Genomic DNA, 14258 nt, shown 5'->3' on the forward strand with positions numbered 1-14258 from the left:
GTATCTCACAGAAATGATGCAGCACACAGCAAGCAGACACAATGCGGCTTACAAAAATTATGTGGGTCTCATTTTCTTTAAGAAGGCAACGCCAGCGTCCTTTGAGGCACCCAAAGGCACGCTCAATGGTCATACGGGCTTGGCTCAATCTGTGGTAGAAGTTGAGCTGCTGTGGTGTTACTGCTCCTCCCTCTGGGTAAGCTTTCATGAGCCAAGTTAGTAGAAGGTAAGCCGAATCACCCAAAAGAAAAACAGGCACGTCGACCCCCTCAAACGTTTCAGTCCAATGAGGTAAAAGAGTGCCTGCGCTGCCACGCTCATACAATGATGAGAGGGAGAAAACACGGACATCGTGTATCTTACCTGGTCGTCCAACATTAATGTCCCAAAATCTCATTCTATGGTCCACCACACCTTGCAGAATGATGGAATAGTCTCCCTTCCGATTGTAATAACAAGATGAGTTGTCAGGTGGAGCTCTGATCTTGATATGGGTTTCCATCTATCGCACCTGCCACCTGAGGGAATCTCCATTTGTCATGAAAACCCTGTATTATCTGCCTGAACTCGGCTGCAGAGGCTTCATTACCACATTTATGGCAGTCACAACCTCTTGGGTGATAGTGCAACATGTTGATAACCCAACACCAAACAGTTGTGAGATGGATCTGTACTCCAGGTTTGTGGATAACCTCCAAATACAAATTGCAACACGAGCCTCTATAGGCACAGCCTGTCTGAATTGAGTGGTCTGTCATGTCAGCCAGGGCCGGAGAGTGTCAGTAGTTTGAAACTGCCTCTTCCCATTCTGAAGTTCTTCAGCCAATCATCGTCTGTCCAGGTGGCGTAGATGTGGGGCCACCAACTTTCATTACGTGGGTGTGTCCAAATGGCCCTGTGTTTAACAGAAAGATCTAGTCATTATGATAACTTTCAGAAAAATAACTCTTAATTTAAATTATTATTATCATATGTAAACTGCTTTCATTAATATTGTTAGATGAATTAGAGCTATGTTATTTTTGCTATTAGGATTTTACACCTTTAATAAGGTTTCTCACTTAATACAATTACTTTATGCGATAACATATGCCTGTAATCTGGACAGATATTTTTAAACTGTTTAAAAATCTTAAAACGAGCTTATATAAAAATTGAGTGCACCTCAAGGAAAGCTGCCTTTTCCTCATCTGTTTTATCTTCAACTGTTCCATTAATGCCAACTCTCCCAGTGAGGTGATCGTCCACCACCTGGACCTGGACCACCGTGAACAGTAGAAACTGCAATCATCCGCCCAGCAAGGAAGTATTCATCTTCTCTGGCAGCTGTAGTAAACTGTTATTGTCCAGTTAGTATAAAACAAGACAATTATGAACAGGGCAGATAAAAGGTAGATGTGAGTAAATCATTTACTTGTGTTGTTAAAGGTGAGAAATCTCCTATTTTCTGGACCATCAAAGATTCTCCGTGCCCATAAACAGTCCATTAGGAGGGTTAGAAACTCACGTTTGGGAACACCTGTGTCCACTGCATCTTCAGTTGTGCCTTTGTCATCTGTGAATTTAACAAGCATGTTGTGTAATGGGTCGTATGATGCTTGAATCCACGAATTGCTCCATCCCAAACATTGGCTCTATTTATGTTGAATCTGCTGCAAGACGTTTTTATGATCTTCAATGAGAGATCTGACACAATATCTGCAGCAGTTAATACATCTGTGCTGTAATAAATAAAGAGGTTTTGATTAAGTTAATGATGAAATTAAAAAAGAGTCAATAAATTTGGGAACATGATATTGAGACGGAGTCGTTAATAAATGAATTAAGAACCTTTCTTCTTGAACATGTTGTCTGCTCTCATCTGACTCTTCCCAGTCACTTTAGATTATTATTGGTGCATAGAGACGTGTGTAACTGCTGTAAAAAGACAAAGATTAACAGGAATTTACATCTATGGACATACAAAAGTAATTAGGCTACTTGAAAAGCAATCATGTGTGTGTTCTTGGATATTTGTTCAGTTTTTTCCTGCTTCCTAGATTTGTCAGAAATATAACAATTATTAAAATAACATTAGAACTGACCATTATAAAGACAGACTACATTTTTTCATTTGTTGTAACAAAGTAACTTAGCAAGGTATGAACATTATGAACTTACTTGGTCCAAAAAAGGCAGAGAGAGATCAGGGGGTCTGAAAAACAACAACTATGTATTAATTTGAGCAACTCCACTCCTAACCTCCAAATAATGTCTTGTTAACTAATACCTGTTTGATGTGACGCGAATTCGCCTCATTCACGCGTCCAGTTCGCGTCAAACCTTTGCTTTTTACGCGGGTCAATTTCGCTCTGGACGCGCGAATGGATTCAAAATGTTCAAACGTCCAACTAGACGAGGTAGACGCGAATTTGACGCGCTATTCGCGTTTGGTGTGAACGCACAGTAACAGGGAAACTTGCTACTGAACACTGACTGTTTCTGCTGCTCCCTGATGAAAGATACCTGTTGATGCCTGTTCAGAAAAAAAACAAGAAAACAGGACTCTGATGGTAACTTGTTTAACAAGCTAGATAAAAGGTAATGCCCTGGCAGTGGCAAATAGCTTTGGTTTAATATTTTATTTGATTAAATTAATGTTTAAGTTGAGATTTACAAGAAATATTTTATTGCTATTGTGTAAAGGGAATACTGCTGGTAAAAAGCACATTAGGCTATTTGTTTAAAGTTTTTGCAAACCACATGTTATTGCACTTTTGTGTATATAGCAGTACATTTAGATTTGCTATATACACTACTTTAGAATTCATTATAAAATTTTGCTCGTGACAATGCGATTAATCGCAAGAAAATCATGCGATTAATCGTGATTAAAAATTAATCGTTGCCCAGCACAAAAAAAAACAAAAAAAACAAGTCACGTGTTAAAATGAGTTACATTTAAACGTTATATTTATGTAAGCTTTACTCTCATAATGTGGACTGTGAGACTTTACGTGCACTTCATTGTCTTCGCTAGAAGAATCCCTGGTACAGTCTTCAAACAACAATGAAAGTAATGAAAATTCACTTTGATTTAAACCCATTCATGTAAATAGTCTTTTATACATATGTCTTTGTAAGATTTTCATTAAATTAAATATGCTCACCACTGGCTAAAATGTGCTTATAAACAGTGTTATTCAATGATAAGCCTTCCCGAGTGCCTCTTTGTACAGCTGTAGTTTGAAAGGGCTTTTTGTTCCTGGAATGTTTTTCACCTCTGAAGCATCTGGGTCCAGCAATACATAGCAATACCAGAGCCTGTCTATGGAGAGCCTGGCCACTCCCTTTTAAGTCCTATTGTACCAAATTTTGGTTGTAGTTCCACCAGAGTTCCACTGGGGGCGATCGCCCATGAGTGCGAAATGAATGGGAGTCTATGGGGCAAGACGGCTAAATTTGTCTCTTTCACCCGATTGCCATTGAGAAATCTCAGATTTGATTGTAGGATTTGCAAGTTCAACATGGGTTATAGGTCGAAAGTTGAATGAACAAGTACTTGGTCTGTGTACTTTTTGATAATTTCATTTCCTGTTTGGAATGGAATAACGAGAAATGAAAACCAGCTCGTTTATTCGTTTTTTAGTTTAGCTTAAAAAACGAAAAATTAGATTTTGGCTCGATTTTTCATTTTTCGTTTATGGTTTAAAAGTCGGTTTATGGGTTCGATATTTCATTTGCACACATGGGCGGCGCTTAAATGCCCCTTTCATCTGATTGGTCAAACCGCTCCGCCTTCAGTAAGCTATGAGCTTTTCTTTCTGTCAGGCAGAATAAGAGTCAGTACGAGTGCGGCACTGACAAATGCACTTTAATAAAATAATGTCTGAAACCACCACTCACTGTTAACTACACACACTATTTGAAGCAGAAATATGTTGCTGGTCACGTAATTCGTGCTGCTGCAATTTGCAAGCAACCCCATTAATGTGAACTACAGTATGACAGATTATATTAGCATATTTCCCATTGATAAATACAGTGCAAATAGTTCCGTCTCTTTGGATAAAAGGGAAGTGGAAATAAAAATCAATAATAGGCTGAACTGTACCATGATAATATGTCCGTAACATTAACCACTCTAGTCTTTTATTTACATCAAAAGGCAGGTAGGCGTGTGTGACACAGCCTATGGGCTATAAATAATTTTGAAAATTGAATAGAAATAAAGTTTATATTTTTGAATATAAGCATGTGTAGCCTACTCAGTTTACATTAAAAGAAAGAGACAGAAAAGAGAGAAGCCAGAATCAGTGAATGTAAATTAATACTGACAAAATTACCAGGTTTGGGAATAATTGTTATTATTATGAGAAATTGACTCCGCCTAGAACTTTGATGCTTCACCAAACTCAGCTCAGACCCTCAGACTGGTCTGCTTATATCTTTTCTAACTGGTCAGACTTACTTTCCCCAAAAAATCCATCGACTTGAGTTATCGGTGTAATGAAGGCCGTAATACTTAATGCTGTCCACTAGAGGGGGCGACAGGATAATACGTGTTTTCTACTCTCTTTCCCTGTTTGCATCAGTTTAAATGACAAATAAATGCATGAATTTCATTCATAATAGGCCATATCTGTGTATCCACTCTCTAGTTTATTTTAAGATATTGTTATTCACACTGGTTTTTGCATTTAATGTTTGTCCATCTGGAACTTTTGTTTGTCATGAGCTCTGTAGCCTACTAGAAAAAAATTATGATTCAACAACACAAACTCTGTTTTTACTCGGCAAATTTGTTTTTCTTTCAAGTAAGCTATAGCCTACAAGTTATCCTGCTTTTTGCCATGGCTTTGCCATACTGGCCAGAATAAACAACATTTTCCCCACACGAGAAGTTTAAAAACCCTGCATTTAGTTTTTGTGAAGACGAGCGCATATCTTACAAAGGTTCCAGTTCTGTTTAGATGGAAATATGGCTGCAATCCACTGTTCTGGGATCAGTCACACAGATGATGACCTTGCAGGGGCTTCAGGCCATATGTACAGTGTGACTCCTCAACCACAAACCAACGAATTGAAAGCTGGTGGTCATACTTCAGGAAAACAAAGGTGTAATAGTCCACACAGTCATGATATTTAGGGGGTTTATTTAATATACCTTTTCTTGCAGAATTTTTATTTAGTTTGAAACTAATATTCAATTAAAACACGTTATAAGAAAATAGCCCATTAATTTTATACCCGGCTTCACAGACAAGGCTAGTCCTAGACTAAATTGCATGTTTGAGCTGTTTTAAATGAGAACGTATCTTAAAATATGTCAGTGCAATTGTTTTGTCACAAGATGCACACCAGTAATGTTTTTTTCTGGGACATGTTTATAAATATATATTCGGAGATCGACTACTTTTGACTGACAAAATTCCAGCCACCGGAAAACTGATAAAGTGAGTCGTACAAAACCTTTCTTTTTAGTAAACTCTGTGTCCACAAACCATGCTGGAGTTCATGTGTAGAGCCTCTGGTGATACTTCAGCACAGTTTGGTGTTGTGTCGAGCCTTCTTAGTGTTTTAAAAATAGCGATTTTGATGCCATCATAGACATGCCCCATTCACTCCCATTCAAAATCTTAAAAGTGGCGTTTCCATCCTATTTATGCTTTTACACGAAAGTTTGACTCGGGTAGATTAACAAAAAGAGCCTAGGTTCAATTTTGGCGAGAGTTACCCTTTAATGAATGCAAAGAACACCAGTGTTGGGGAAGTTACTTTTAAAAAGTAGTGTTTGCTCGTTACTCGTTACTTTTTAAAAAAGTAATCCGTTACTTTACTTAGTTACCCCGTTTGGAAAGTAACTTTTTACGTTACTTTTATGTTGCTTGACTTTGGGCAGAACCCAATATATGTTCCTAAATATGTAGACATAAAGTTATACAATGGAGGACATAACAGGTAATTATTTTGTGCTCTTTATTATAAAAAAATATTATCAATTTCAAAAGAAAAAAAGTCCTTCTCATTGGCGCTGCTGTGTGCGGCAACTTTTATTCTCAGCCGGCTCTGCATCATGGGGTAGAGTGCGACACTCCGCGATGAGCCGCGTGCTCGCGCCACTTCTCTCCGCTCCGCTTCCCCTATCCACCGAACTTTAAATTTCGGCAACAGCCAATAAAGCTTCCCTGCTCTCTAACACCGGTGCGAATCACGTCTTGATAGCATAGGACAAAATTATATAGAAGACATAAGCTTAGTTTTCAGACATACGACTCACTCTATCAAGAGAGTAGGAGAAAAAAAAGAGATTTTGAGAGAAAAAAATATATTTTGTTTAAAAGTACACATATTCAAGCTTTCTATATATTTCTCAGGTCTGTGAGACAAGTAGCTTATGAGTTTGGGTTCATTTACAGTATGGAGAGGAGCTCCAGTTCACGCGCTGGTGCAGTCATGATTATTTTGCATGCCATATTTACTTATTTATTAAATTCAGGCAATTAATTGGTTGGTAAAACATTGATTAAAATTAAGATACAATTAATACAAAACGAAATTCGTTTTAAAGAAAGTCTTTCTACAAAAACAAACTTAATAAAGTGGTCAAAATCATGTCTCCACACTCCATTTGTCTCCCGATATATTGCGCAATTTTTTTTATTTTTTTTTTATATGAAACTAAATCGTTTTCTTCAGTTCTCAACAGTTCTCTTCTCTCAAGCGGGCAGCTGAGGCAGTGTCGCTGTCAAATATATCCATGGGAAAAGTAACGTTGCGCCGAATTGAAAAAGGAACTACGTTTCGTTACCAAATTTTTAGCAGTAGCGCGTTACACTACTTTTTACCCAAAAAAGTAGTTACGTTACACACAACACTGAAGAACACTCACAATCTACGCTCTTCCACACAGGTCGGTATATGACTATATTAAATATTTAACTTATTTACATTTTTGTAATGGAATTGTTAAAAGGACAGTTAACAACTTCAAACTCTCCCATCATTCACTCACCCTAATGTTGTTCCAAAGCCATATGGTTTACTTTACATATAACACTTTTTTTTTATATTATACACAATGTTAGTCTCACTCTCCGTTTACTTTCATTCAGTGTTCTTCTGTAAAATTAAAGTGAAAGGAGATTGTGGATAACATTCTATTCCACAGAAGAAAGTCATTCAACTTTGGACTGACGAGGTTTAGTAGACAGTTTTATTTTGGGGCAAAGATAGAATTTATAATTAAATACAAATTAACCTTTATTGCTGTACCTTTAGTTATCACACCAAACTTTTTCCTCTTTTACTTAAAGGTTTAATGGGAGAGAATGCGGATTTCGTGTCTCAGAGGAAGACTTGAACCAGTTTTTCATTGAAGCTACTCTTAGTAAATGTGGAGATGAACAGCTTCAGGCAAACTCTGAAGAACTACATGCTCAAAGCAATCTGACTACACCTCACACCTGGAGACTGGTGTGGAGAACTATATAACTTTATAAAACATGGCCCGCATTCTTTCTTGTGTTGAACACAGATGATGATATTTTGAAGAATGTTGGTAACACATTTGCTTCGTTTTAAAAGTCAAGACAGTCATCTTTATTTATATAGCGCCTTATTTATGACCAATCTGTATATACTGTATAAATAACAATATGGGTCAAGGACGATATTGTCACAGTGTCTGGTTTGTGTTTCCCCGGGTGTCCACTAGAGGTCTCTCTCCCTTACTGTCACCATTCATTCTCGAACTGCATTTCCCACGATCCTTTGTCTGTTCTCATCACTCATCACTGCACGCAGCTGTTTCTCATTAGTTTCTGTGTATAAATAGCCTGTCTGTTTTAGTCCTTGTCATGGAGTCGTCATATATTGTCACTACACTTCTGGGGCCTGTACCATGAAGGTAGCTGAACAAACTCGGGGTTACAGGATTGGTTTTGAGTTGACAAAACCAAACCGATGCAATCAGGCTTTATTGGTACCATGATGCAGCTCATCAACTTTCTCTGTCAACTCAGGCTTTGATCCTTAAGCTATGATTAATCCACGCGCGCGTGCACATAAAAGAGTGACGTCGACACTGAACAACCAATCGCGTTCGATATGGATAGAGCGAGAGCTATATACTTTTCAGCGGAGGAGCAAGAGATAATTCTTCAGAAATATGAAGAATATCGAAGTATTTTTCAAGCACGCAGTAACACTGTATCTGCTGCCAAAGCAAGAGAACAATCTTGGAGGAAGATTGCTGATTGCGTTAATGCGTAGGTTAAACAATTAATGTACATTTATGTAGGCTAATCATATTAAAAATGTATTAAATGCCAAAATGAAAATGTATTCGTGTTGATATATATATATATATATACACACACATATACATATACATATACATACATACGTGTGTGTAGATGTATGTAAAATGTGAATGTATAGGCTATTACATCCTAAGAAAGATTGATATTCATTGATTTTTAGATGCAACCCCAACTCCAAACGTTCTTGGCAGCAGATCAAGACAAAATATAAAAATATAATTCAAAGTGGTGAGTATTTCTATTTACCATAACCTTTTATTATTTTTTTGAACATTTAATCACAAACACTTGTTTGCAGCAAACAGAAAAAAATGTGACATGAGGAAAACTGGGGGAGGGCCACCTCCTCAAGATTACACTGTGGCGGAGGAGTTGGCTCTGAGCAACAATAAGGGGCGGCCGATTATGGATGGGATTGCATGTGCTGTACAGTCTGACCCTGGTGCTGGCTCCTCTAAGCAAGTGACACTGGGTATGTGTGTGCAATGCATTACTAATGTTTTTTTTAAAAGTTAAATATGGCTGACTGTATGTTCTGCAGTAGAGGGAAATACAGTGTCCCTGTTGAAGCCAGCACACACACACACAGTCTCCCACACAGAGGTCAGTATGCAGGAGACAGAACACCAAACATAACCTGCTTTATAACAGTTATGCTTTACACTGGCCTTTTATTTATTAGGGTGAACCAAACGATGAAGACACTCTGTCTGTGTGTTCTGAGACAGTTGCTGAGGTGAATGCACTGAGCTTTTTATTATGGCACACATTTGAATGTCATAATTAAGTGACTGGCCCTTACACATCTCTTTTGTAGGATTTTTCACAACCTGCCCCAGAAACTGAAGCCTCTACCTCAATGGGCTTCAGAAGAAATGTGAACAAGGTAATGCTTTAAACCCTTGACATAATTTACAGTCAGTCCTGTGTTTGTAGAAAGTCATGCCACTTTTTGTGATTTGATCAACCTCCAGAAAATGTGTAATGATTGTTTGTGGTGGAATTGTTTCAGGTGGAAACAGACTCAGTCAGGGCCTTGTACAAAAGGAGCCTCGAACTAGACTGCACACTGAAGGAGCTGGACTGTGAGCTGAGGAGGCTCCAAATAAAAAAAATTAAATTTGGAGATCAAACAGCTGGAAAAAACAGATCTCAGTATGTGAACTTTTTTTAACCAAGTAACCCTTTAGTATGAACACTATGAATGTTTATTAATGTAATTTTTCTTGCTCTCTTTCTTCCCCCCTAGCCACATGATGACCAATAAAACAGTTTGAGACATATCTGCAGTGTCAGTGTGCTTTTATTAAGTAAAATATTGTGTTGTGATTGCTTCTCTGACAGCTGCGCCAGCTGGGTGGTCAAGTGTGATGGGGTCAATTTCATCAGGGAGAAGCTGGTTTTGTGGTGGTAATCGCTCATTTCTGATAGTGGCTATATTATGCAGAATGGCACATGCAGCCACTATCTGTGATGCCCGCTCTGGTGACACTCTTAAACGCCTAAGGCAGTTGAAACGTGCCTTTAGGATGCCAAAGGTCATCTCGACCTTGACCCTGGTTTTACTGAGGGCCACATCAAAGCGGTTTTGTGGCCCTGTCTGAGGGTCAGGATAGGGGGTTAGCAAAAACCTCTGGCATGCATATCCTCGATCTCCTACCAACAGGCCATCAAAAAGCCCTGTCATAGAACAGAAAAGGGGAAAATTGTGTAAGTTTTGCTATTAAAATTAAAACTTTAAAGTGTACTGTACCAAATTGAACTTGCCTTCCTCAAAGCGCTGACACAAAATAGACTCACGGAAAATTCGTGAGTCATGCACTGAGCCAGGCCATTTGGCATCCAAACTTGTGATCATGCATTCATGATCACAAGTCATCTGCAGATAAAATGTACAGTAAATAATTGTCCTGTTAGTTACTATTTATTTAAAGATTGATCTCAATGCAAATAAAAATCACTTCACATAGGCTATATAGTAGCCCTACCTGAACATTAAGGCTGTGAAAGGACTTTCTGTTCACATAATCTGCCTCATGTTCTCCTAGAGCTGTGAAGATTGCAACATGTGTGCAGTCTATTGCTCCTATGACTCTAGGGAATCCTATCATAGGAATTAAAAATATATATTTAAAATCATTCTTAACAGGTAGCTACTGCAGACTATTGTATAATAGATTTCAAAGTGTGAAATATGCTTTTTTGAAGAAGAAAAAAAAAGTGTGAAATGTTAAATTTGTTCATGTGATGTCACCCTATCAAGATATCTTACCGGCAATTTTATAAAAGCCCTCTTTTATGGACATGGTCGATAAATGTCCAGGGAACACAATGAAGCTATTTATGTACCCCTGCAGAGCGAGGACCACCTTGCGAATGGTTCGACAGACCGTGTTTTTCCCTAGATTCTCTGCATCCCCGACCGCATACAAGTATGTACCACTTGCAAAAAAACGCAACGCAATACATACCATTTGCGGTACAGTAAGGGCATGGCTTCGACGAGTCACATTTGTTATGTGCGGCTCAAGAAGTTCACAAAGATAAGACATTCCTTCCGCGGAAAATCTGTATCTCTCATACAAGCAAGCATCAGGAAAGTCAAATGGATTTTGTCTGTCCCTAAAAACTCTCTACGAAGTGCTCGTCTAACAATTTGCGCGGAAATGTCCACCGGATTTGGGAGAAAAGGTGAAGCCATTGCAACAGAGAACAGACGCTGGGAATTAGTTACGTCACCTTTATGTTTCTTTGCTCACAGCTGATTGGTCAAACTTCAGTCTGAGATCTTGAATCCAGAACATAACCTGCCCCGGAGCAGGTTAGCCGTGCAGCGTAAGATACCATGGCAACGAACTCCGATTAAAGCCGAGCTACTTTCATAGTACCTAAAACCCAGGGTTGGCGGAAACTAAGCTGAAACATAGCTGGCTAGCCACCTAAACCGGCTTCATGGTATAGGCCCCTGGTCTGCGTACGACCTGTTTCTTGTTTTGTTTATTGTGTATTTTGGATTGCTATCATGGATTTTGAACCTTGCCTGGATGACTACGAGATGGATTACACTTCAATAAACAACTATTTTCATACTGCATTTGGATCCACCTACTTTCCTGTGTGTCCCCGTGACAGATATGTCACCATTTTGTGTCTGAATCTGAAGACTAAAATTTCATTATTTAATATTATGTATCTGTATTATTATTTATTAATATTCATAATCAGTTGTATTATCTTATGAAGTGTAAAATGCACGAGTTAGACTATAGATTGCATGGACAAGTGTTTAAGGAACATATTTTAGACACAAGGAGGGTAGCTGGGAGGATCATGTATTCTGCTTAAAGGTACGAGTAAAATGCAATGTTCACTTAGCAGAGAGTTCCAGTGATGATGATGATACTTCAGATGTGTACACTTGGTTTGCTCTTTGCAAGAAAATGAATGTTTCGACTGATGCAAATGTAGCATTTGTATACCACTAATATACACTGAGAAATAGTTTCTTAATGTGGAAAGGGGATTGTATCAGGTGTAAGCATTAGCATATACGTTCTATCTTTAAACAATGTTTTTTCCACCTTACAAGGAAGTCGAAAGTCGTTCAGTTGTGTATTTAAGCCATAGACTAAAAAAATATGGACGTAGTGTCCGTGACGTCACCCGTAGGTTTCTGAAGAGCATTTTTGAAGCCTAAAGTGGGCGGATTCGGCCGTCGCCATCTTGGCCTCGCGTCACTCCTTGATAACAGAAAATGGGCAAAGAGGCGGGGCATGAGTAGCCTGGCTACCAGAGTTAGCTCAGGGAGGTAATGCTATATGCTACTGACAGTACCAAGTCTGCGACTGCACAGAGCCTCGCGCTAAAGTGACAGTTGATGATGTAAAGCCAATTAAAAGTTCCTGTTTTTGCCCTTCGAAATATTATAATAGTTAAAAGACATGGCTACAAGTGAGACTGTGTATCGTGATTCTGTACTATTCTGCTAGTTGAAAATGTATTATGCAGTAACTTAATATGAGAGAGTGTGTGTGACAGTGATTTATGTGCATAACAGTTACATGTCAGTACACTTTTTTATAGTCTATGGTCCGTCAGCGCGGCATCGCTCGTCAAGTTCGTAGAGAGCTTATTCAGTCCATTTTAAATTCTGATTTGGCCACCTCTCAAATGAGTTAAACCATTAATATATTACCTATGAAGTTCAAGTACATTAAATGCGCTAGAAATCTGCGCTCATTCAAGGATGTGCATTTATTACATGGACGGAGAAAGCAACGACACCTGCAGGATTTCATCTGACGGTACATAAGCATATTATAATCTATCTGTTCCGTGAGAGCAGAACGAACAAGCCTTTATATCTATAGACGTTTTTAAATCTGAAAACTCAAAAAAAAAAAAATTCAAAATCAACGAAATTGTCAGACATCCATGTTCACAGAGGAAAACAACTGAAATACAGCGCTGGTTGTTCTCTCGAACGATACTCGACGACAACGACGGAATCCTAAGCCGTGGGCGAAGTAATGGGTGTATTCAATTGTATGAAATAATCCCTAGAAAAGCACAAACACTGCAGAGATGGAAAGTTCAGCAGCTAAAATTTGCTGAGGTGAAGTGACGCAGGCACGCAGCTAACAGCAGACAAACGGCTAGCATTGACATCAGTGGGAATCCACCTGTCACTCAAAAGTGGACACACCCTTAATTATTCAGAACTTTAAATATTAATCAACTAAACGGATGAGTTAAAAAAAAAAAATTCACCCCCCTCACAGTTGTCATGAAGGGCAAAATTAGCTGTATAGACCAAAGCCACATAGAGATCCAGGCTGTAAACATGTTTTTTTTCTGCTGTAAAGTTGGTAATTTTAACATGGGGGAGATACAGATTTGACTCACTTCTGCAGCCAGCCTCAAGCGGCCAGTCAATGAATTGCAGTTTAACTCACTTCCGTGTTGGTTTCAAGAGAGAGACGGGGAGGTTGCCGCTTGATTTAAGCTCAATCTTACTGTACTACGGCAGAGAAACACGGAAACGCATAGACCTGGCATGAATATAACATTTTCTCAGAGTTGCTCTCCTGACATATAGACCTTGAGGCTGGGTAATAAGCTGAAGATGGCACATATTCTGTGGAGACATCAGAAGATGAAGGTAAATCTTGCTGCTCAAGTTTTCAGCAGCAGCGTTGCAGATGCCCTTGAATTCTGCAACAAGGAACTTCGCTTGCCTCAGTTTCATGGTTCAGAGGAAACCGTCGAATTTCTGAGAACAATCGACTTAGCTTTTGATGTTCTCAACAGCAGGAACCCTCTGGCAAAGGGTTACAAAGCTCCTTCCAAAGTTGTAATAAACTTCACATGCTGAGTCTGTTGGAGAGAGCTGAAAATGTCCTTCTGCAGCTCAGAGATAGCTCTGGGAGACATCTTCATGCAGGTCCTAGGAAAACGGGTCCCATTGGATTTGTTGCCAGCTCCAGAAGCATTTCCAACATTTTTAAAGAGCTGGTTGAAGCACAGGATGCACCTTGTAAGTATCTCCTCACTTACAAACTCAGTCAGGATCATCTTGAGCTGTTCTTTTCTGCAGTTAGGGCACGCGGAGGCTACAACAACAACAACAACAACCCTACTGCCCGACAGTTCAAAGCTGCGTACAAAACGCCTCCTAGTGAGACATCAAGTGAAAAATGGAACCGGGAACCGTCTCATTAAAGATGGAACCAACATGTTGGCAGTGACAGTCGGTCCAGCTTCTCGTCAATTTGATGTCACACCAGCACTCCCTCTGGATTCTGACCACGACTACAGCATCTCACCTTATGTCGATTCAATATCCGAGTTCAAGGACGCCGCTATCCATTACATTGCTGAATATGTGGTGAAAAAGATGAAGGAGAAATTCTTGTGCATGCCCTGTTCTGTTGCACTGAGTTCTGATTCCAGCAT

At 39.1% G+C, this 14258-nt stretch overlaps 1 protein-coding gene, 1 long non-coding RNA gene and 1 pseudogene across 3 annotated transcripts; 1 reads left to right on the forward strand and 2 right to left on the reverse strand.

The window, feature by feature from the left end:
- Positions 1-817: 817 nt before the first annotated feature.
- On the reverse strand, positions 818-2103 carry LOC309513110. The gene is made up of 4 exons (XR_014211310.1): positions 1831-2103; positions 1508-1721; positions 1165-1336; positions 818-895 (listed from the first exon to the last, which is right to left on the reverse strand). It is a non-coding gene; the product is annotated as an uncharacterized lncRNA (long non-coding RNA).
- Positions 2104-7874: 5771 nt separating this feature from the next.
- On the forward strand, positions 7875-9586 carry LOC309513029 (uncharacterized protein). Its single transcript, XM_082188816.1, has 8 exons — positions 7875-8249; positions 8464-8531; positions 8602-8775; positions 8845-8906; positions 8986-9039; positions 9121-9189; positions 9316-9458; positions 9553-9586. The coding sequence occupies exons 1-8, from the start codon at positions 8089-8091 to the stop codon at positions 9578-9580; spliced, it is 759 nt and encodes a 252-aa protein (XP_082044942.1). The 5' UTR covers positions 7875-8088; the 3' UTR covers positions 9581-9586.
- Positions 9587-9609: 23 nt separating this feature from the next.
- Positions 9610-11004, reverse strand: LOC309513400 (putative nuclease HARBI1; annotated as a pseudogene). The gene is made up of 4 exons: positions 10576-11004; positions 10292-10407; positions 10071-10182; positions 9610-9983 (listed from the first exon to the last, which is right to left on the reverse strand). The product of its transcript is annotated as a putative nuclease HARBI1 (transcript).
- Positions 11005-14258: the final 3254 nt, after the last annotated feature.

Source organism: Leuciscus leuciscus (assembly GCF_965113295.1).
Source record: "Leuciscus leuciscus genome assembly, chromosome: 13".
Lineage (NCBI taxonomy): Eukaryota > Metazoa > Chordata > Actinopteri > Cypriniformes > Leuciscidae > Leuciscus > Leuciscus leuciscus.

Bases quoted from the DNA above. Each gene is read 5' to 3' on its own strand.
- LOC309513029 (XM_082188816.1), top strand. From the start codon at position 8,089: ATGGATAGAGCGAGAGCTATATACTTTTCAGCGGAGGAGCAAGAGATA. The intron at 8,250-8,463 runs GTAGGTTAAACA...ATTGATTTTTAG, and splicing joins ATTGCTGATTGCGTTAATGC to ATGCAACCCCAACTCCAAAC. The intron at 9,040-9,120 runs GTGAATGCACTG...TCTCTTTTGTAG, and splicing joins GTTCTGAGACAGTTGCTGAG to GATTTTTCACAACCTGCCCC.